We start from the raw sequence: 23,011 nt of genomic DNA, 5'->3' as shown, positions 1-23,011 counted from the left end.
GGCGTGGGCTCCATCCCACCGCCAGCCCCTGGTCTGCAGCCAGCAAAATGTACTGCCAGGAAAGCGGCGCAAACCGTCAGCAGCGCGGTCATAACCCTGCCTCCGGAACGGGCTCAAAACACCAGAAAATAGAGAGAGCATTTTCTATTTTAATAATCCAAAAGGGTGTTGCCCATTATTCACAGCCTACACACAAGATGTCGTGATTTCCCATTTTCCTGCGCCAATCGTTCAATCCATTTGACAGCTGACCTTCGAGTGCTCATGGCCTTTCAAAAAAAAAAAAAAAGGGGGGGGGGTGGGGGAGAAAAAAAACAACCAACCCAATATCAGCATCCGAGAAAAGTAAAATAATCCTAAAGGAGACGGCAATGAGCTCGCGTGCAAGAGCCGCGAGCAGAGCTGCCTCTGTCGACAGCAGGCAGATGCTTCCCTGGCAGCGGGAGATGTTTGGGTTCAGGAGAGCATCGCTGGGATGGCTGGGGTGCTGGACGTTGCCTTGTGACCAGCTGCAACACCAAAAAGGGAGTGTTGTTTTTTTTTTTAAGAACAGGTTTCTGCAGCTGTTTCTCCATTAGGGAAATGTCTCATCACCGTTGCTGAAATCGGGACGGCAGCAAGTCCTGGGTGAAGCGAGGGGTGGCATCAGGTTGTCCCACCAGCCTGGCCTTACTCCAGGCCCTGCTCCGTTTTTCCCGTGGGATAAAGGGAACAAAGTTGCTCCTTCAGCAGCTCCTCAGCAGCTGGCATCGCTCAACGTACCCCCCAAGAGCTGAACGATACAGAAATTAGCTAAATAAGCCAAAAGAGCCGGTAGGTTCTAGGAAGCAAATGCTGCTCTTGCCTGAATCTGAAGTGACTTTGTTGAACTGCAGGTAGTAAATAGCCAAATTAAATAATGACTTTTAAATGAAGAAGTCAAAAGGAGCTGCCTGTATTTTTCCAGCACAGTTTTGGTTGTGTTTACTGAGTCAAGAAGGGAAATGAAGAAGCCCAAGTTCCTGTAAATCATTGATTAGAAAACATAGATTATTATTCTCTTTGAGATGATGCTTCCTAGCAAAACATTAACTGGAAAAAAAATTCAAGTTTGAAATATATTTAAACAAGTGGCTTTTTTTTAAAATGCTTTATTTCTGGGTTGACGGGAACTTTGCCTCCAACACATACCATAATTGTGAGTGCTTTTAATGAATCGATCACGTTTTTGATGTCAGCTCAGGATTTTTCCACTCCAAGATCTTTGAATGAAGAGGACTAAAAGCCATATACAAAGCCAATTCTATACAGATCGCGTTTCTACCGGTACGTTATATACAGTTTGGGAATAAAAATGGAAATTTTGGGCTTGACACCCCTTCATTCACAGAAGCAGGGCTATGGACCTCGGAGACAGAGAGGGCTGACGCGCCGAGGCAGAGGCGTTGGGGGAGGCTGTGTAGAGCTGGTAATTAATGAGACCGTGGAAGAAGATGGTGTTTGGGGAACATTCCTGTGGATTTTTAATGCTGTGATTACCCGACCGAGTATGAATTCTGTACATCTGGGAGGATGTCAAATTCCAGGTGACGTTTGGATTGTTGCGATTAAGCTATTACAAAGACTTTTGAAATAAACAGGACAAAAATGTTGCCTGGGACGTGTATGCAAGTACTCTTCTTTTCTGAGCACGGGGAGCGGGAGGCCAGGCAGAAGCACCTCCCAACCAAGAGACCCTCTCTGAAACGTGTGGCTCGGGGACCACAGAGCCATAAGGCGAGACCCCACAGCCGCCCAGGTGCCGACTGAGCCATGTATGGTTGGGGATAGCACTAGTAGGACACGCTTCTAATGTGAATGATGGTTATCTATTAAAGGTTGCGGCTGACCCATCCTCTGCTCAACAGTAAAACAGAGAGCAGATGGAAACTGTTTGCTCGGTAAACAGCTATAAGGAACTCTCTCTGTATCCCCTCTCCCCAACTTTCATTCAAATCAATAGGATCCATCTGTCCGAGGTATTAAGACAAATCCTGAAAATTTCAGTATTGACTAGAAAGGCGCTTAAAAAAAAAAAAAAAATCAATCCCGCTGCAAAGAGGGAAATGTCACTGGGCTGAACGTGGAGGCTGCTAATCTCCCCAGGTAACACAGACCCAGAGCGCAAACCTTTCTGGTTTATAGACCCAGCCAAAACCCCGTATTGCTGTCCCCATCTCCTCAGCTAATTAAAACAAGCCCCAGCCAGAGACGGTGCTGGGCACACGCTCCCTGGGGTGCTGCAGTAGGTCAGCTGATGTGACAGCCTCTGCTTGCCAAAACGCACACAAATTGTTTTCCCAGCAGAAAGGGTAAGGGCTGATGAGCTGCAACCACCAAAAGATACGGAATGATAGAATCATCCGGGTTGGAAGGGACCTTTAAGGGACCTGCTGGGCTGGGTAGCAAAGGGGAGAGGGAAGCTGTTGGCTGTTTAGCCCTGACTCCACTGATGCTAGGCATCCTCAAAGACATTGACACTGGGGCTACCAGTTCCCCTGGGATTTATTCAGGGTCTTACTGGGCTCTAATGACGTCTTACCTTTTTCAGTGGTTTCAGCCACCGAGCTGCAAACCTCGTTGATGATGCTGTTGCGTTTTCTTGAGTCTGAGTTTCTTCTCCTTCCACCTCCAGTGGGCAGCTCATCACACACCGAGAAACACGCCATCACCTCCTTCACACGTCTCTATCCTATCCAGAAAGCGCATTTTGTGCAACTATTACATTTATATAGGAAGATTACATAAAGGTTGAAATCCGGCTCACCCTAGTCATGTAACCAGTTATTTTGGTAGAAATGAGGCTATTTGAATGAGTGAACCAAAAAAGGGTTCACCTGAAATAGCCTTGAAATGTGCTGTAAAAGTCATCAAAGCCCTCACCACACTCCCTGTTTGTCTCTGCTTTTATCCACTTTAATCGGTCTTTTTCTTACCTCATTTATTCTTCTGCCTGATTCCAGGTCTCCCGTTTCCTTCCCACTGCTTTATTCTCCCAAACTCATTCAAAAGCGGTGTGTGACCTTGTGACCTGCTGAAATGGGTGACAAAACCTCCTCAGCTGAGCTGATCACTGCACCGCCTCTAAAAATAAATGACGCCCTCACCTTTGCACTGAACCTCCCCTCTTCCCCTCCGCTCCCCAAGCGATTCCTTCAAAGGACAAAATACCATCACTGGGGGTGATTAAAAAGAGTTCATATCCTGTTAGTATTACAGGTTTAAAAATCTGACTGCCAGGGAAATGAGGCTCTTACAGTTTTCGTAGGAAACAAACTCCCACAAGAAACATATAACTTAATTTTGCTGTCAGATGTTCCCACAGACTCCTTTTGAAAGTCAGCCGAAGCCGTACATATGTGCCTGAAACCAGTTTAAAAAAAAAAAAAAAGAAAAGAAAAGTGAGCTTTATATTTAGATCGTCATCCTCCAGTCATTCAAAAGAGTTCATGTGGGAAGTTTTTAATGCTGTGATGAAACCCTTTATTTTGGAATTTATTGACATTTGAGGGTCTATAATCACAGCTATACCGCTGCGTTGACTTGGAGGCTGCCGGTCCTTCTGCAACCCTTAAGATCCCACGCAGACATAAGGTCCCTTGTGCTTAGATCCCTTTCCAGGAGAGCCATTGCTGAACGTGTGACAGAGACCCGATAGCATAGATGTCAAGTGCCATCAAAATTGAGAAGAGTTGGCCACAAGTCTCGCCTCTCCGGAGCTACAAACTGCTTTCCTTCATAAGGTTGTTCTGTTTTAATGGTAAGCTAAGCGAGCAGAACCTGAGGCAACACATTTGCACGCCCCGGGAGAGACGTGCTTGCAGGGAAATCTTATTCCCTATGCAGTCTTCCGCATGAAAACTTCTGATTGCCTCTAGTACAACACAGCACGTTGACGCTCCAAGAGCGACGGCTTCCTGAGTGATTTATCCGCGGAGCGATGGCAAATGATTGGGGATGCTTTCTCTTCGGGCACGTTTGCAGAAACAGGAGAGGCAGCCCCCCTCTCCCGCCCTGATAGCTGCAGGTGGACGCATGGTGTGCAGTTTTGTGTCCATATGTCCATCACCACCTAAAAGTCAATCAGTTGGCAAATTACCACACGTACGGCTCATCCAAGGAAATTATCCCGACCTCTTTATGCTCCCAGTAAACTCGAGAAAGGAAGAACAAAACAGCCAGTGGAGGGGACATAACGCATCTGCAACTGATGTGCTTGGGTTTGCTTTGATAAGAGCAGCCATCTAATTGCACCTCTTTGCCTTCAGTATGGTTTGATCTCCTGTCACGTATTGCTCCGAGGGCAGGCATGTGCACTAGAGGCACCTGGATACTGCCAGAGCAGTAAAAGCGTGCCAGTCCCTCCGGCACAAGAGTTCTGTGCTGTTCCTTGGATCTTCTCTCTGCTACCGGAGATAAACCCTCCATCCTTACTGAGCTGCGGAGCAGTGGCCACCCCTGCCCCTTCCTGGGAAAACTGCATGGAACAAGTGACTCCAAGTCTCTGCTCTTTAAGTAGGAAATATGTGGGAATGTGATAGCAATCGTCTTTCAAGTGAGGGATTTCCACTAACCTGTGGTGGCCAGGAAAGGAAAACTGTTTAGCCTAACACGCGACAGCAGCTTAATGACATGACAAAATAAGCGATGAAATTAATGGAGGGACCAAACCCAGGAGGACTCCTCTGGGGTGACGTGAAGGGGTCACTTTGCTCCACCCGTGTGCTTTAGGTTCTCCCCAGCTCACTCCCACCCCGGTCAGACAGGGTCTGAAGTCTTCTCCTGCGCCCCCAGGCAGAAACACCTCTCTGCCAGGAGCTGCAACAGTCCATGTCTGGGTACAGCATCTGGACTGGCAACACAAAATCAAACCAATCCATCTGAATTATACAGGGAGAGAAACACTCACTCCTGAAATCTCTGCAAATCAGGTAAAACCCATCAGCAATTACAAAGGAACAAGCCAATATTGGCCAAGATTGTTCATACCCATAGAATGATGCTGAATCTTTGCTCTCGGCTCTTCATGACTGAAAGTAAAATCTTTGTTTGTACCAATATTTATTTTTATCTTTTGTCTTCCAAAACTTAGGTATAATTAAGCAACCTCTCGTGAGCATCGGCTGTGCTATTACAGAAGAAATGAACTATTCCTATGTAGATCTAATAGATAACGGTTATGTTAGCATATTCTTGAGATCTGTGAGATTGTTTAAGCAGAAATTACCTTATATTAAAAATGGATTATAGGCAGTTACAGGCTGTATCCACAGCCCTTTAGAGGAAAAAATGAACCACCGAGAATAATTTTTTAGTGACTGCTTCCATCTGAAGTGCAATCACGTTTTTTCTAACTCCTCAGAGCACTATCAATAACGAGGAGCCCGTGGATGAATTAGACACTCTGTCTTTGCTCCCTTCTGTCACTGGTAATTCTACCGCCCGTGATTTCCAAGTGTCTCGCGACCAGCCCTAGGCTTATCCTCAAGCCTCTGAACGAGAAGCTTTGGACATCCTCATTTCATATACGTTACTCAATGATCTCGAGGGTCTTTTCCAAGCTAAGTAATACTATGATTCTATATGCAGAAACTCAGACACAGGAAAGTCAAGGACTTGTCCATCGTAACACGGGAGACCTGCACAGGAATTAACAGCAGATCCTTGGGCCCCAGACCAATGTCGTAGGCAGCACGCTTTTCTATCTGGCTTCTTCTGAAGATGATGAGGATGAGAGTTCCAGCCCTACAAATCTCGAGCACCTTGGCTCCAACAGAAACGGACAGCATTTGTCTTTTTCCCAATTTTTCACCGAACTGGCTCCCCTGTGCACGCAAAGCCGGTAAAAGCAGACGTCAGGCCACAGCACTGAAAACCTTAGAGCATTATTAAAGGCAAATGAAAGAGCTGAAAGCAGATGTTGCCGTGTATAAAGCTGACGGGAACAAATCCCCCCCTCTCGCAGGTAACGGAATTAGGAAGCAGGAGTCAGAAAGCAGCTCAGCTCAGTGGGATTTTAACAAAACATCCGTTTATCAAAGTAGTCTAAAAAAAGCACAGCTCTAGGTTTTGAAACTGCTGGTGAAAAGACAGCTGCATCTCTCAGCAATTTTAAAAGCTATCCTAAGAATTACTTTTTTTTTTTGCCTTGTACCGAAGCATTGAAAAGCCGCTGAGCTAAAAACTTTTTAGAAGTTTTTTTACGGTATTACCTCCCAACCTGAATGCATTTTGATCCACGCTGCTTTGCTGTAAAAATATTACTTCAAAAGTGCACATGAAAACAACTGGGAGGGATTGTTCACTCTTTTTTTTTGGCTGGTTTCACCCACAAAAGGGCAGAGACGACAGAGAAGTCTGGGGCCATGGACAGGAACTGCTGGAAGTCCCTAGAAATATCATAACCACTTTCCTGCTAGAGCACGTCATGGTATTTTTCTAAAGCAAGTGGAAAAATCACCAGTACAAAATTGTGCCTTATATCACGGTGCTTTTGCTTGCTTTTCGGCAGAGATGCTGAAGACGGGTTCAGCCAGAAAATACTGTTGGAGGGAGCTCATACACACTCTGTGCAGCTCCACAGCAGAAAATAGAGCTTAACAGAGGCCAAGGGACCAGCTAACGCATCTGTGGCACAACACACAACACACAGGGGTTGGACGACCAAAGCATCCCTGGGCACCATACACACGTCAGTGCAGCTCCTGATATTTAGACCCCCTGCTTTAAGCCAAATGTGGGGAGACCCAGGTGCCTCTGGGGGGATTTGGGCTGAATGTGGGGGCCCTCCGGAGTCCCTCTTGGCAGCCCCTTCTCCCAGGGCTACTCCCGCACAGACCCAGAAGAGAGGGACAGGGGCACAAGGGGGGTCTTGGTGCATCAGCTGAGGTGTTTTAGCCATCTCTCCCCTTCCTGCCCCTCACTTTGATCAGACCTGCAAGCCACTCAACCCTGAGCAGAGGAACAGATGTCACCATGATCACAGACTCATAGACTGGTTTGGGTTGGAAGGGACCTTAAAGATCATCGAGCTCCAACCCCCCTGCCATGGGCAGGGACACCTCCCACTAGACCAGGTTGCTCAAAGTCCCATCCAGCCTGGCCTTGAACACCTCCAGGGATGGGGCATCCACAGCTTCTCTGGGCAAGCTTTTCCTGTGGCTCACCACCCTCACAGATACCCATGTCTCCCTCGCAAGCTGGCTCTTGAGCTCCTGCACTGCCTGCAGTGCCACAGGGCCCTCAGTGTGGCTCTCGGGGCTGAGAAACTCAAGAGCTTTGCAGACCAGCTGCAGCACCGCTTAGCTCCATCACCAGCCCCAGGGCAGCATCTAAAGCACCACCACCATCCATCCCATTTGTGAGCAGAAGATGTTTTGGCACTGGTGCCCAAAGAAGCGCTCCTGGATGCCCTTCAAGCAAATAAATATGTAACAACTCCAGCAGAGGAGACTCAGGAGCCATTTTTTAAGATCATAATTTGATTAAAGGGTTTTAAAGAAATTGTCTTTGCCCGACAAGAGGGGAGGAGGGCTGGTGTGTTGGCAGGACCCTGGTGTTCAGGGCGACACTGCTGCTCGCAGCAGCTCTTTGCCCATCAGCCCTTTGGCTCTGCAGCAGGGACCATCTCCCCATCTCCCACTGTTGATGAAAACCTGGTGCCGTGACATGGAGGGTCTCCACGACCTGCCAGGAGGGATAAAGCCTCCACAAAGCAAATCCTTCCACGCCACTGCTGGTACCCACAGATGCCCAGGGCCGAGGGGAAGGTTTCCCAGTGCCGGACCCAATTTTGATACACCTGAGGCAGCACCAGTAACATCCAACGTAGTCAGGAGAGGATGCATCATTCAGCATTCTCATTAATCTTTGCTCTAAAATCTTTTTAAACTCCAGAAACTGCAGCTGGGACTTACTAGCATCAGCCCTGTACCCTCCGGGATCTTTCCAGTACCCCATCAATGTTTAATATGCCATGCCAGTAGCTCAGGGAGCCTGGGAGCTACCAGGCAGCATCATCCTTCAGAGAGCTTGTCCACCCCTGTTTCTGTGCTTTCTCATAGAATCATAGAATGGTTTGGGTTGGAAGGGACCTTAATGATCATGGAGTTCCAACCCCCTGCCATGGGCAGGGACACCTCCCACTAGACCAGGTTGCTCAAAGCCCCATCCAGCCTGGTCTTGAACATCTCCAGGGATGGGGCAGCCACAGCTTCTCTGACTGCTTCTCTGCACTGATCCCCTGCAGCAAAAGCCCTGGGCAGGGATGCTGCAGCCCCACACAGCCTTCGGGTTTAGGACCCGGACTCAGCCTCAAAGGCCTCAGGGCTTGTGTTTTCAGGACACAGGGAAGTGAGAATTAAAACATCACCTGGGTGCACGGTGACCTCGTTCTGCTCTATTCAAATCGATGCAAGTTTTGTCACTAACTCCCATCACAGCAAAATGGAGCAGACCATGGTGTATGAAGTGAAAACGCTGTAGTTCCCCATTTGTACCATCGCAGTTTAAGCACATGCTCCTCTCGGACAAGCTCATCCTCTCCTCCCTGTTTCTCTATCCAATTCCACAGTGCTAAAAAAAAAAGAGGAAGATAGGTTGTCCATTTGCACATGTACTGGATACCGTGGAAAGCAGCACACTGTGTTTGGGGACACACTTAACTGCAGGAGAAGAGCATCCCTCGCTTCGGCAACCAAAGGTACCAAGTACCATCTCAAAGCTTGGCAAGGCACATGGTCCCTGCAGCCATGGGAAGGTTTCCCAAACCCTCCCTGAGGGGTTACAGAGCTCCCTGTCAAATGCGTTAATGTTCCCTATAGACCAGATGTGTGGCAATCCATTTTCCAGACCAAATTTCCCTACTTGGATAAAGATCATACTTACACAGACCTCATCATGGGAGATCACCGTCTTTTAGTAGAGGTGGGGGATAACAAATCGCAGACGGAGCCAACCCAACTGACAAACTGAAGCCCTGGAGCCCAGTAAATAACTTTTACAACTCTTTTAAAAAACGATTAGCAGCAGTCTCCTGTGCTAACAAGTGTGCTTCACTCTGCAGCCAAAGCCACAAGCCCCTGATTTCTATTTATACCGTCCCAGCAGAGCGAGCCCCAGCTGTTTGCTGTCGGCCACCCTGAAGTCATGCAGGTGAACAGCTCTGCTAGAGCTGAGCTCCCCTTTGCAGAGGACAAAAGCGATTTTTAGTGCCATTTCTCTATTCTTGCAGTGCTTTAGGACCTGATCAACAGCTGAGTGGTTTGAAACAGGGAACACTGTTATCCTTGTTTTGGTAGCAGGGAAGTGGATGCTCAGAAGTAAGAAAATACACCTTTCTGAGAGCATCCAGGGCTGGTTAGGAGGGGGGTGAGGAGGTGCCTGCCCCCGTGGCACTGACCCTGGGGACCTGAGCTGGACTGGCAGCTAAAACCTCACTTTCCTCTGGGCAGCTCATCTGCAGCACAGCAGCCCTGTGCCAGCAGAGGAAGCCAAGCTGGAAAGAATGTGAAACTGGTCAGCAGAAAACATGGCCAGCATTGGCGAACCCCTTGGCTTAGTGAGCTTTGCTGCAATAGGGGCTCCTGGGCATGGAGGGAGGAGCAGAGCTTGGGCAGAAGAAAACCATGCCCACCGGCCCACACCAGCAATGCAGCTCTTCACAGGCGGGAGGAAACACATCACAGAACCATAGAATGGTTTGGGTAGGAAGAGACTTTAAAGATCATCGAGTTTCAACCCCCCTGCCATGGGCAGGGACACCTCCCACCAGACCAGGTTGCTCAAAGTCCCATCTGGCCTGGCCTTGAACGCCTCCAGGGATGGGGCATCCACAGCTTCTCTGACTCCGGGAAGGGCAGCAAGGGAAGGGCAATGCATTATCCATACATTTGTGAGAGCCGCTGCTCGGTTGTTCCCTTCTGGCTTACAACTCCGAAGCAGTGGAATTCGTTACATTCCAAATAGGAAGTCAATATGTAATTTAATTATGATAGATGGTTTCAGGTTCTCCCTGCTGGTGTTGCCTCATCGGGAGCTGCTGAGAGACCTGCTCTCCACACACATCTGCTTGCGAGTGCCATACCAGGAGGTCCCTCCAGCTCCCTGACCCATTTGGTCATATTGCCACATTTATAGTAAATTAGGGTTTTGTTAAGAAGCCAAAAGGCCTATGGCTGTGTATGCTTCATATGTTCATTTAATTACTGCTTTCCTCCTTTTTTCTTCTCAATTAACCAAGAAGGCCTTGTCTAATGGACTGAGTAAGAACGAGGCAAGAGCAAATAGCAGTTCCCATTAAGGGTCCTCCAAATCGCAGCAGGAGCTGAGAGCAACTCCTGTGTGTTCACAGCAGTTTGACGTTGCGGGATGATGACTTTGAAGGCTGAAATTAATTTACTCACACACACACACACCCCCCCCGAGCACCCCACTTTGTTTGCACACATGGAACAGGCTAAGGGTTCAGAGCCGCCCTGATACGGACACATTGTGCTCTCCCATACCTACAAGCTCCCCCGATCACACCTGAACCAAAAGATGTCCCCAAATCTCTGTTGGGCTGAAGATGAGCTCTGTGCCAAGGCAACGGCGGGCTGACTCCAAGGACAGCGCTACATGCTGCCTTCGAGCTCTGAATTTGACAAATAAAAGCAAGAGAGCCTACCGTTCCCTAAAGCAGCAGCTGCACCAGTTACTCCTGATCCCCCTCGGTTTTCTGGGTGGGTGGGTTTGCTCCATTCCCTGTGATGCGCTGGTGCTCGCAGTGGCTACCACAGCTCACCCTCCCGGCCAGTTATGTCATATATTGGTGGCCAAAATCATCCCTGGAAACAGACTGGCTGGGTGCCGTGCCCGCAGCTCCAGGCTTCGTACCAGGCACCCCTCACCTGCCACCTCGTCCTCCTGGAAGGGCCAAAGAGCAAGTTTTTAGGCATTATTTGCAAATGTCAGATTACTACTGCACTGGTTGCTGTACTCCCCCAAAACCCCTCTTGTTCACATAAAACACCTTCAAGCAGCCCGATGCCTTACCTGATTTCCTTCGACAGGGGAAACAGGACAAGAGAGATCCTAAGATGAACATTCCTCAGGATGCACGGGAGGTGCAGTCAAGTCGAGGACAGTTTTATTTTCTCACATGTGCACAGAAAAAACAAGCAACTAGTCACTGAGTGAAGCTGGTTCTCACTCCATGGCTAGAATCCCTTAAAAATCAGTAAAACTAAACTTTGCAATACTAATGGATAAGACGTTCATCAGCTTCCAAAGTTTTCCTGTAAGAAAATCACACTTTTGTCTACAGTCAAACTACACTTGGGAGAGAGAGATTAAACCCCTGAAAACTACTAAGAGCACAATAGCGTTAGCATGGACCCACGGGCCAAATCAACAGCCAGTCTAATCTCAGGAAAAAAAAAAAACAAACAGATTTACTTGATGCAGCTCCTCTGATTTGTAGCGGATGAGCACACCTCTTACAAGAGCAATTTCAGAAAGCTCATCCTGCGTCTCTCTACAGCAGAAAGATAAACAGCACTGTGGTTTTCTCATAACCAGTGTTGCACTATAATATATTGTGCCTGAAATTCAGCCCCTGCAGCACAAAAAGAGGGGCTTCTGCCAGATTTCTCTTTTGGAAATTAACTTCCTTATCACAGAATCATAGAATGGTTAGAGTTGGAAGGGACCTTAAAAATCATCCAGTTCCAAACCCCTGCCATGGGCAGGGACACCTCCCACCAGACCAGGTTGCTCAAAGCCCCATCCAGCCTGGCCTTGAACACCTCCAGGGATGGGGCAGCCACAGCTTCTCTGGGCAACCTGTTCCAATGCCTCAGCACCCTCACAGGAAAGAATTTCTTCCTAAGATCTCATCTAAATCTCCTTTCACTTTAAAACTGTTCCCCCTCATCCTATCTCTCTACTCCCCAATAAAGAGTCCCTCCCCATCTCTCCTGAAGCCGCTTTTACGTATTGGAAGGCTGCAATAAGGAACACTTCCTTCCTAGTGAAAAAAAAAAAAAAAGCCAGTAAAATGCTACTAAAGGTGAAAAGGTTATGTCAGATGACTAGGAATGAGACTCAGATCTGCTAGAGCCAGTTCAGCTCTGCTCTAGCTGCTGCTTTGCTGCACCGGGGCAGGCAGGTCCATGCTGGGGTCCCATGAGAGCTGCAGAGCACTGACCACCCAGTGCCTTCAGCATGGGCAGCGTCCTGGGGAGGCCATGCTTCACCCTCTGAAGACCAAATATCCTAAGCAAGCTGCCCAGCCATGCAACTGTTTCATATTGCGGTGGGAAACCTCAAACAGGTGGCTGGGACTTGCATGAAAACGGTACCTTCAGCAGGTCCATGCACAGCTCGGGGGGGTTTAGGAAGCTGGTTTGGTTTGGTTCTTAAACCCAGGGGGTTGCCTGAGTTTCACTGGGGACATGCATCCACAGAAAGAAGGAGCATCTTGCACAGCTCACGTGCACCTCCTTGTGTTCCCAAATCTAGATCACCAGCCTTTTTGCGCTTTAATACACATCCTTTTATACAAGCACAAAGTAGGCAGGCCTCTTTTTTTTTTGTCTTTCTTTCTTTTAATGTAATTGATTGCTATTAATGTGCGAGTGAATTGTTACACTGCATGCCAGTGTTCCTGAGTTGAATGATAAATGCCACAGCAGAATGAAGACATGAGAGATGACCTGCTGCAAGCAGAAAGAGAGCATGAGCTTGAAAAACCTATTACTGCCCAAGGTGAAAAGAGGAGCAACCAGTGGGTACAGAAACTGAAACTCCTACGCTGCCTTCCCAGGTCACAGCAAAAAAACCACTTAGTACAGCCACAGCATCTGCACTAAAATCAGCAGTAAAATCATCTTGATGGTGGTTTGGGGGTTGAACATTGATACGAAGCTTGATTCTTATTTTTACCTTCTTCATTAGCACATCAAAGCGTAAGGAAACTACTCGTCCCTTATTGGGACCCTGAAAACCAAGGGAGGGACATTTAAGTCAGCAACAACCTAATGCAGACATGAGGGAGAGTTACTGAAAATATCCAGAGAAATATCCAAGAACACTACTTCTGGAGGGCATTTCCCATGATCACTTAAAATCATAAAATGGTTTGGATTGGAAGGGACCTTAAAAATCATTGAGTTCCAGCCCCCCTGCTGGAACTCAATCATTGGTGATGACACCTCCCACTAGACCAGGTTGCTCAAAGCCCCATCCAGCCTGGCCTTGAACACCTCCAGGGACGGGGCATCCACAGCTTCTCTGGGCAACCTGTTCAAGTGCCTCACCACCCTCACACATCTGCAAGGCTTGCACTATTGTGACACACCTTGTCATTCCTTGCAAGGCTTGGGACCACGCTGTGATGACAGCTACATTTCTGATCCTTTGGAGAGTGCTTGTTGTTGAAACCGCAGGCCCTGGGGAGGAGGTCCAGCAGATGGCCAGGTCTGCTGGATTTGCTCTAGCTCCCGATGGCGCCAGGCTGGCTGTGCTTGTGTAGGAACAGCAGGTCCCCAGGCAGCTCTGGGGTCCCAGGATGGGGTCAGGAGGGTGCAGAGAGGTCTCCAAGCTTGGGCCGTCTGCTGTCTGAGGCATCACACAAGGGGAACCATCAGGAATGCTGAAAAGACCAACAATCTCTAGTTCAAAACACACAGTGGTAGATGTTTTCCTGAAGTTTTATACCATTTCTATGGAAAAATAGAAAGATGCAGGACAGGAGAAGACAAGATATTATTTCAAAATCTCAATAGGAAAAAAAAAATCCATGTGCCTCAGGGTGTAAGCCAGCAACTTCAGGCGGGCACAGGCACTCTTTAGGAATGCTGCCCAGGTTCCTGCTTCCCCCAACTGCAGGGTTGGAGATGGGACCCACCACTTCCAACGGGTGGAAGATGGGACCAGACTGCCAGCGTGACCTGCTGCAGCCCTCCCTGCTCAGGCTAAAGGCCTGCTGTTTGCCATGGCACAGTGGGGCTCGCTGCCAGAGCCCACAGCAACCCACATAGGAATAGTTGTCTCCTTTTGGGGGAAAAAAAAAAGAGCAAAATGAAGCCACCCCCTGTGTGAGCTCATTGCCCCGACAAGCAATGACTTTGCAGCGTGCAGCAGGACCAGGTGGATCAGCAGGGGAAATGTTCTCACCAGCACAGGCGATTTACTCTCAGCTTTTCCCCCGGCTCACGTTGTTTAGCACAGCTGTTTTCAGCTTTCCAGCCGTCCCTACAAGGACAGAATGATTATGTCCTTACGGGAACCGCCACAAGCATCCAGCAGCTCAAACCAGGTGCCGAAAGCACCTTTTCCCATGACAGTAGAAAAGCAAATGTGTTTTCTGACCTCTAGAAAAGCGCTACTCGCTCCAGCTGCTGAAGCAAACAAAATCTGGGATCTGCTTTACGGTATTGTTTCCAGGTGGCAGGGTACACCATGTCAGGAGGGTTACGTCTCCAGCTGCCACTGAGAGCCATTAGGAATTGTCTCTTCCTTCTTCAACAGCAGAGGTTGCCCCCTCTCAACTTGACTGGCAAAGCAGCACGTGCAGGGATGTATCTACCCCCGTCCCACCCCACGCAAAGGATAAAACACATTGCTGATAGCTAAGACACATACGTAGAATGTATGCAAGGTGCTCCCTGTGTGTAGGAGCAGTGCAGACACCTGGCAGGAGCAGGGAAAGGAAAGGCAACAGGCTGGGAAAGGTGGCTGCAAGGCTGGGAGAGGAACAAGAACACCCAAGACACAACTGCAAACCAGGCCTTTTAGCAAAAAGGCAGCATCAAGAGCCAAATTCTACCTGCGAGGGTCACAGAGATGGCAGCACCTCTCCCATTGTCTTTTAGGCTTCAGGCTCCCATGGCCACTTCTTGCCCTGGTTCTCAGGTCAGTTAGAGGCAAAGTGTCCAACACAGGACCTCACACCACTTCAGATGCAAAGGGGCAAGTGCCATCCCTTGATTTTTTAAATAAACCTGTCAGAATAGTAAGGCCAATTGTCATATGGTTTTGCAGCCATAAAAATCCCCCAGCCCAGGTACTGGATATATATTTGAAACTCCTTACACGCCATGACAACCCGTTTAAGCTGTCCTCCTAATCTTGCACCAGATCAGATCAAAACTACTCACACAATCCTAGACCTCAGCTGAGCTGCAAAGGCAGCATCTCCCCCAGCAGGGAAACGAGCTCTCGCACAGGCTTCCCTACATCTGGGAAAATTAGACCACCAGTCACCTGCAGAGTGGTTACTGGCCCAGAACAGCTACACGGACTAAGAGTTAGTGCAAAGCCATTATGTTCAACAAAGCCCAGGCCAGTAACGGGCCTGCTTCTCACGAGCAGGTATCTGAAGGCCTCTCTGAGACTTGAAACTCTCCTCAGGCCAGCTTCAGCGTATCTCAGTCGCGTTCCTGCCATTTCCCATTCCAAAACTAACACAGTTCCAGTGGAGTAAAGTGATACAGAGCCACTCAGCGACTCCATTATTATTATTATTAGAGATAAATTTGCAGAGCTGCGAGCAGGAATCCGAGTCCCAGAGCTGGCAGACTGCTTCCCCTGGATGTGTGAGCTCGGTTCCTGAGTTCTCCAACCCTACCCTGGAGCCTGCTGACCTCCAAGCACCTCACCTGCCAAGAGGTAAACCCAGCATTTTCTCATCATCCTGCACACAAAAGAGGTTGCTTGAACTCCTGATCACCAGCAAATGGGCCGTAAAGTGATCCAAGGAAAAGAATTCCTTCCATGTTTGATCACGTCTGCTCTTTTCTTATATCCCACCTAACGCAGTTTTCTTCACAAAGAGCCTTCATAAGGGCACAGTCTAAAAAGGCCACAGTGAGCACTCAGTGCCAAGCTTCCTCAAGAAAACGAGCAGAAACTTGCACTTGCAATTGCCTTGCAATTCAAGGCTGACGGTAAGTGGCCTCGCCGCTCCTCAACGGCTGCGTTATTTGGTTCTGAAGCTTTGATAATCCCTGCATCCTTGGCACAGCTCTGTAATAACCAGACAAGTTCTGGAATTGCTCCTGTCCCATAGGTACATTTCTGAACGAAAAGACTAAATTGGAACTAGGCAAAAATAGCCACCCTCCTGCTCACATGAAATCATGCTACCTGTAACCCAGTTTGCAGGCAGCACCGACATATGGAGACTAAAACTCTGCCTGATCCTCTCCTGCCTATATCCGGCAGCAGCAGAACACTCAGAGGGGTGGGAAGTGCAGCGGAGAAGAGAAAACAGTTGAAAAGATGAGTCTTAAAATTCCATTAATTTGCAGCTTTCTTCCTTGTGAGTGTTGAAGGGCATGAGAAAAACTGAATCCTTTTTGTTGCAGATGCAGAACTCCTTTTTTTCAGGCATAGAGGAGAAGGTGCTGCCCAGAGCTGGTCCAGTCAGGGGACCCCATTACTCCCGAGCGATACACATGAGTGCTGCTTTCACCCTCGGGGAGAGGCAAACCTGGTAACACAGGAACAGCTCAATCAGCCTCCAACTGCAAAAACAAAAACAAAAGCAGCCTTTCCTCAGTGGACATGGACCTGTTGGAATGGGTCCAGAGGAGGGGCTCGAAGATGATCAGAGGGCTGGAGCACCTCTCCTATGAGGACAAGCTGAGAGAGTTGGGGTTATCCAACCTGAAGAAGAGAGGCTCCAGGAAGACCTTAGAGCCCCTTCCAGTTCCTAAAGGGGGCTACAGGAGAGATGGGGAGGGACTCTTTATCAGGGAGTGGAGCAATAGGATGAGGGGTAACGGTTTTAAACTGAAAGAGGGGAGATTTAGATTAGATCTCAGGAAAAAATTCTTTCCTGTGAGGATGGTGAGACACTGGAACGGGTCGCCCAGAGAAGCTGTGGCTGCCCCATCCCTGGAGGTGTTCAGTGCCAGGCTGGATGGGGCTTCTTTGAGCAACCTGGTCTAGTGGGAGGTGTCCCTGCCCATGGCAGGGAGGTTGGAACTCGATGATCTTTAAGGTCCCTTCCAACCCAAACCATTGTATGACTCTACTGCAGACATGCTGTACTGATGCACCACATCCAGAGTGGACACTTAAATAATAAAAACAAGAAGCACTGAATGACACTAGGAATCAGGTTGAAAGCAAAGAAGAAGTCGTCCCTCTTGCAGGTGGCAGCTCAGCGAGTAACTCCCTGGCTAAGAGTGCTGTGGACACTGAAAGTTCACACTGGGTCAAGGGGAAAAGGGAAGTTCCTGGAAGAGAAAACCACTGATGGTTTTACGCCTGTTCCCACATTTAGGGACAGGAGACAAAGCAGAGGGGCATCTCTGATCAGGCCACAGACATCTCAGCATAGGTAGGAAGAGGCTGTCAGTACCAGCCATTCCAATCACAAGAACCGCCCGTTTCTAGCAACAGTTAAACAGTTTGATCTAATACAAATTGTGTGTCATGGCAGTATTTGATCCTCTAAATTGACTCTCATTGCCTATTTTATGTATAATTCTGTACTTTAGGATAGCTTGAACCAAATGAATTTGCAAAACCAGCTATATTTTTCATTGCTTTATGTAACAGATTTTTCAATTCACACACCTTCCAGACACAGCTACCAAAACTGAACACATATATTGACTGTGCTGTTTGTAAACCCAAGTCTATTTTTGTCTTTACAAGTAGAACACATTCTAATTGAAAGACCAAAAAGGTGTTATGCAGAACCCGAACAACTTTCACAAGCCAACCTTTATTTTCTTACTGTTGAGAAGCGTGTCTCTCTTCCAAGCTCTAGTCTAACTACAAACGTTATCCAGCAGCAAGTTGAACAATACACCTCTAATGCCTACCGTTGGAACAATTAAATGCAGACCACTGCAAGAGATTAATCCCCGACACAGAGCTACAGCACAGCTTTAACAGCAGCGCCGCTGCCCCCAGCAGACACCTACTGATGCCTTCTCCACTACAGAAAAGAGCAAGAGCTTGCATGGCATCCTCAGCACGATTTTATTCCTATAACCTCACACGATAAACACCTTTTCCCATTAATCTTTCAACACCAACAGTTTTAAGTATAGGTAACGTGTTCTAGAGCAACAATTTAAAATGATAAATTTCAAGAAGAATGTAAACCTGTATCTGCATGCCTTCAAAATGTCTCAGTGTGAGAAGTATGTTAGATAAAAATCAATGCATTCTTTCTTCGTAGACAGCCCTCACACATCATGCCCAACTCAGAAGTTCCAGTTAAACTGTAACTTCACTCCAGCCTCTGCTTAGATTACAAAACCACCCAAAAAAATGCAAGTTACCACCACTCGAGCATGAAAAGCAGGGCCTGTAGCATGTTTGACCCGAGCATTACCATCCACACAGCAAACAGAAAATCCCCACCTCCACGCAAGCACACACGCAACAGCTTGATGATAAATCACTTTGATTAGTTTTTTTTTTTTTTCCTTATGGAGCACTAATATAGCATTACTAAAACTTCATTGAACTAACATAAATGCATCACATAGAAAAGAGTCATGGCTGTAGGACGCAGATTTTCTGTATGTGCTGTTGCTCTACAAGGCTGTGGTAGTTCTATGCCATCTCAGTTGTTATATTTTCTAGCACACTTTTTTTTTCCTTGTAAAATATTAAGCATTTTGTTTATTCAGACAGTAATTCTCCCAATACTGAAAAACCATTTTATTGAAAACTTCTAAAAGGAAAAAAAAATTCTTCACAACTAAAGCAAGTATCTGGCACGGAATGTGCTCAGAACTTTTTACAAAGTAATTACAATCCAAGAAAAAAAAAAAAAAAAAGGCCTACATAAATCAGTACAAGCATCGTAAATTATAAAAGCCACAAGACAAGAAAATGATAGTTCTTGTAATGTAAAACATGCTTCAAGAACTGCATCCTGTTCTCACACCTTTCACGATGTAACTTTCGTTCGGGAAATGATTTCATTCACAAAACCATTGTTCTTTGCCAGCACATCATTTCTCAGCTGTTTTAGCTTGATTTTGATGTCTTCTTCTGACATATCTGTCAGGGGCAATGCTTTCACTTGACAAAGAAAATCCTGAATTATCTTTTCACCTTCCTGAAATGGAGGGAGGAGAAGGAAAAGAAAACAGAAGGGATGTTTAGATCACAAGCAAGATTCTTCCAAACTCTGTCAAAGATACAAAGTATTATTTGGCACCAGAAACTTTTTTGCAGGCAAAAACCCCTGTTATTTTTGTACTTGCTATCATGTTCTCAACACCAGAACAATCCAGTTATACTGGGATTGGGAGTTCTTTCCTCCTTCAACCCATGAGCGAAAAGCATCAGTTGGTCAGCAGAAATACAATATTGAGTTCCACATTTAATTCCGGTGTGCAATCCACATTAGGTGACAATTGTTAGCAGTAACAGCAGAGTGGCCTCATCACCCAAACCAGCCACTTTCTGGAGGAACTGTAAATCAAAACCAATGTTTCAATATGCAAAAGGAAAGAACAAAGTGTAACCAAGCAACTGCAGAGTGGCCGTCACCAAGGAGAACAGATGATAATTAAGCTTCATGCATATGCTTTTACACAAACAGGCAAAGTGGAACTTCTAAACAACCTGAACTGAATAGCAGGAGCAACCATCTCAATGAATGGCATTCAGGATCCCTGTATTAGAAGCAATTTATCTGGAGTACAGAATTTGTCTTGTTCTTTGCATTTTAGGACTCTACTCCAAAGCTTTTGTAGTTTTATCGTTTAGGACTAATGCGGTGTGCTTTCAGTGCAGCTGCCTCCAAAGGACTTGGAAATGTAATAGCATGCTTTTCCCTCTAGAGATGATGTTAACGAAGGCAGACAAATTGCCTGGGCAAGACATCTAAAGCTATGTCATTCTACTGCCCAGAGAGTTTATGAAATATTATGTATTACTGAAATATCCAAGAATAAAACATGATGCTGGGTTTGTCAGAAGTGTTTGCCGCGTCAATTTAATTTACACCAACTTAAGACCACACAGCCAGATCCAACTAATCTGAAAAATACTTCACCACGATACCTAGCAAGGCTGGCAAGGGAAAGGCCATAGTGGAGCAATGAGGAAGCTGGAGCAGGAACCACCTGGCACTAAAAGGTAGTACAAAGCAGAGATTGTTCATCCACAACATCAGATCCACTTACTGAGCCAGAAACAAAGGCAGCAGACCTCTCAAACTGAAAATAAAGTGACAGGTAACAGCCTCTGTCTAGAGCAAAGGCTTTTTAAATGTAGAAGGTGCTTTGAATATGGCCTAACGCTCCAGATGCTGGAGTATTACCAAGATTGCCACAGATGTATAGGAGGAAATAAACGAGTTACAAGGCTGCAAAGTTTCAGGCCAACTACTGGGACACAGAATTAAGACGTGTAAGCAGATTTATATACATGCAGCAAGGAGGATCTGATTACTGGCAAAAATCAGTGCAAGTCCTAAGGCAGCACATGGATTTCCTAGGAGGCTGCAGTGGATGTCACTGTAAGGACTCTTCATCCAGCAACAAGACAACACAGGCTATTCTGAAAAACTTCCTGCAAGTTACTGTTTTCCTTTACGCTATCTGCTAATGAAGCTTCTTTGAAGAGAAAGCAAAGGGAGAAGAGAAAAAACAGTTCACTCAAATAGCTTTACACAACTGTATTACGCTGTGGAGATATGATCAGATCTACGCTAAGATGTGGGTTTCCTCAACTTGGGCTTGAAGCCAGCGCAAAGCCAAGAGCACTTTATTTGTCAGTTGAGTAGAGAGAACCAAACCAGATTTCTTGCAAGTGAAATGGGAAGAACTTTATGACATCTGTAAATTAGATACTCCAGGTCCAAACCGTCATGTCCTTCAATATGACCAGCTTGTGAGACGTCTTAGTACTGATGGGAGGGCACAAAGGAGAAAGCTCTGATGTGAACAGATCTGAACATGTTCACATTAAGCTTTGAGAAATCAGCATTTACAAGCTCTCAAATAAGGGGAAGCAAAATCAGGTGGCAACCCACTTGCAGAGGTGTCATGGTTTAACCTCAGCCAGCAGCTAGAACCAGGCAGCCACCCGCTCACTTCCCCCAGTTGGATGTGGGAGAGAATCAGAAGAGTTAAAGCGAGGAAAAACTCACAGGCTGAGATAGACAGTTTAACAGGTAGAGCAAAAGCCACACACGTAAGCAAAGCAAAACAGGGAATTAATTCACTGCTTCCCATCGGCAGGCAGGTGTTCAGTCATCTCCAGGAAAGCCAGGCTCCATCACACATAACAGTGGCTTGGGAAGACAAAAGCCGTAATTCCCCTTCCTCCTTCTTCCTCAGCTTTATCTGCTGAGCATGACCTCATGTGGCATGGAATAGCCCTGTGGTCAGTTGGGGTCAGCTGTCCTGGCTGTGTCCTCATCCAACCTCTTGTGCCCCCCCAGCGGTGTGAGGAGCAGGAAAGGCCTTGATTGCTCAGCAACAATCAAAACCACCAGTCTGCTATCACACTATTCCCATCCCAAATCCAAAACACAGCGCTACACCAGCTGCTCAGAAGAAAGTTAACTCTATCCCAACCAAAACTATGACAAGAGCCAAGAATAATCTCAACAATTAATACAAAAGCTATGGCTTAAGTCACAAGAAATAGTGCACACAAACTAAGTAGCCAAAAAAAGCAGCAAACACAAAATTCTGGCTCGGTTCACAGCATAAAGAAAATCCCACAGGATAGCTAGGGACATGGTCCCTTGTATAACTCTGGTCCTATGCTAATCATGCTAATTGCTGATCATTACTCTTTAAGAAAAAAATTAGTTTCATTCTCATGACTATGTTTTTAGATAAAATTCTTGCCCGTGTTAACTCGAAATGAATCTAAACCAACCATTCTCTTACAGCTCATCAACTCCTGATGAACTTCGCTGCTAAAACATTTTGTTACGGAAAAATGAGATTATAGTTAGTTATCCTTAAGCTTTGGGGGAATATGTAACCTAGATCTATTTTGCTTGGGCTATTCCAGCTAAACAAATTTTAAAAAGCATTCCTGATAGCAAACCTCTCTTTCTCTGTAGAATTTCTTGGCTGGTGGTTCTCCTTCAGATTCCTTGGACTTGCCAATGTTTTGAAACTCCTCCAGCTCCAATGCTTTCTCTCTTGCGCTTTCTATCACATGTTTTGGGAAAGCCGCCAGCTCTGCTACGTGTATTCCAAAACTCTGGTCACAAACACCTGGGTACAGAGAAAAACAACCAGTAAAGAATTCTCAGGAGTTAATACGGCTAACACAGAGATTATATGAACAAACTTGTAACAGTTCTCTGTTCTGAACAATTAAGTGTGTGAGGTTCTCCCAGCATTTTCTGGTTTATCTTTTGGACAATACACTGTAACACAGACTAAAGAATACGCTCTTATTTAATTAAGTTCTCTTAAAGCAGTAATTGCAGAGTTCCAAAAGTGCTTCAGGAAGAAAGGGAAAAGTCTTCAGGCAGAAAGAATTTCCCTCTAGTACTTTAATGAAATTGAATAATGGTTTTTATTAAAGTACTTCAGTACAGACTGTAGAATACAGTAAGTCACACCATTTTTTAATTTTTTTAAATATATCTCTCACATTCTTTCTATGTTCATGAATACACATACATATCTGTGTGTGTATGTATATGCACATAAATATTACAAATGTTGCATTCTCAATCATCCTCCTTCTCCTCTGCATCAGTACCGCATAACTTCTCAGTCTCCAGGAGTCGTCTTTAATTATATCAAAACCTTTCAACTTTAACTTTACACTTACTTCAATTAAAGCACTGTTTATAACATTTGGTGAGAAAGAAAAGTTCTCATACTTGCTCAAAATATGTCAATTATAGAGAGTTACATAAAATAATTTTCACTTCAATATCAAAAGCGCGCTGGTACAATCTGTCAACTCCATTCATTACCAAAATTCCAATGGGCCACCCACAAATATTGTTACATCCTTTTAATTTTGGTCTCCAGCAAGGAGTTATGAATAA

General features: G+C 46.4%; 1 protein-coding gene across 3 annotated transcripts in view; it reads right to left on the bottom strand.

The window, feature by feature from the left end:
- Positions 1-18,674: 18,674 nt before the first annotated feature.
- The window catches only part of MSH2 (mutS homolog 2), a 53,401-nt gene continuing 49,064 nt past the window's right edge, over positions 18,675-23,011 (bottom strand). For all 3 annotated transcript variants that reach the window (XM_074144558.1, XM_074144559.1, XM_074144560.1), the window contains 2 exons: positions 22,048-22,220; positions 18,675-19,090 (listed from right to left, as the gene is read on the bottom strand). In XM_074144558.1, coding sequence (XP_074000659.1) covers positions 18,920-19,090; positions 22,048-22,220 — 344 coding nt within the window. In that variant the 3' untranslated portion in view covers positions 18,675-18,919. The remainder of the gene's footprint in view (positions 19,091-22,047; positions 22,221-23,011) is intronic.

Source organism: Numenius arquata, chromosome 2, assembly GCF_964106895.1.
Source record: "Numenius arquata chromosome 2, bNumArq3.hap1.1, whole genome shotgun sequence".
Taxonomy (NCBI): Eukaryota; Metazoa; Chordata; class Aves; order Charadriiformes; family Scolopacidae; genus Numenius; species Numenius arquata.
Note: the sequence above shows the minus strand (reverse complement) of the source record. Positions and strands in the feature narration are given on the sequence as shown.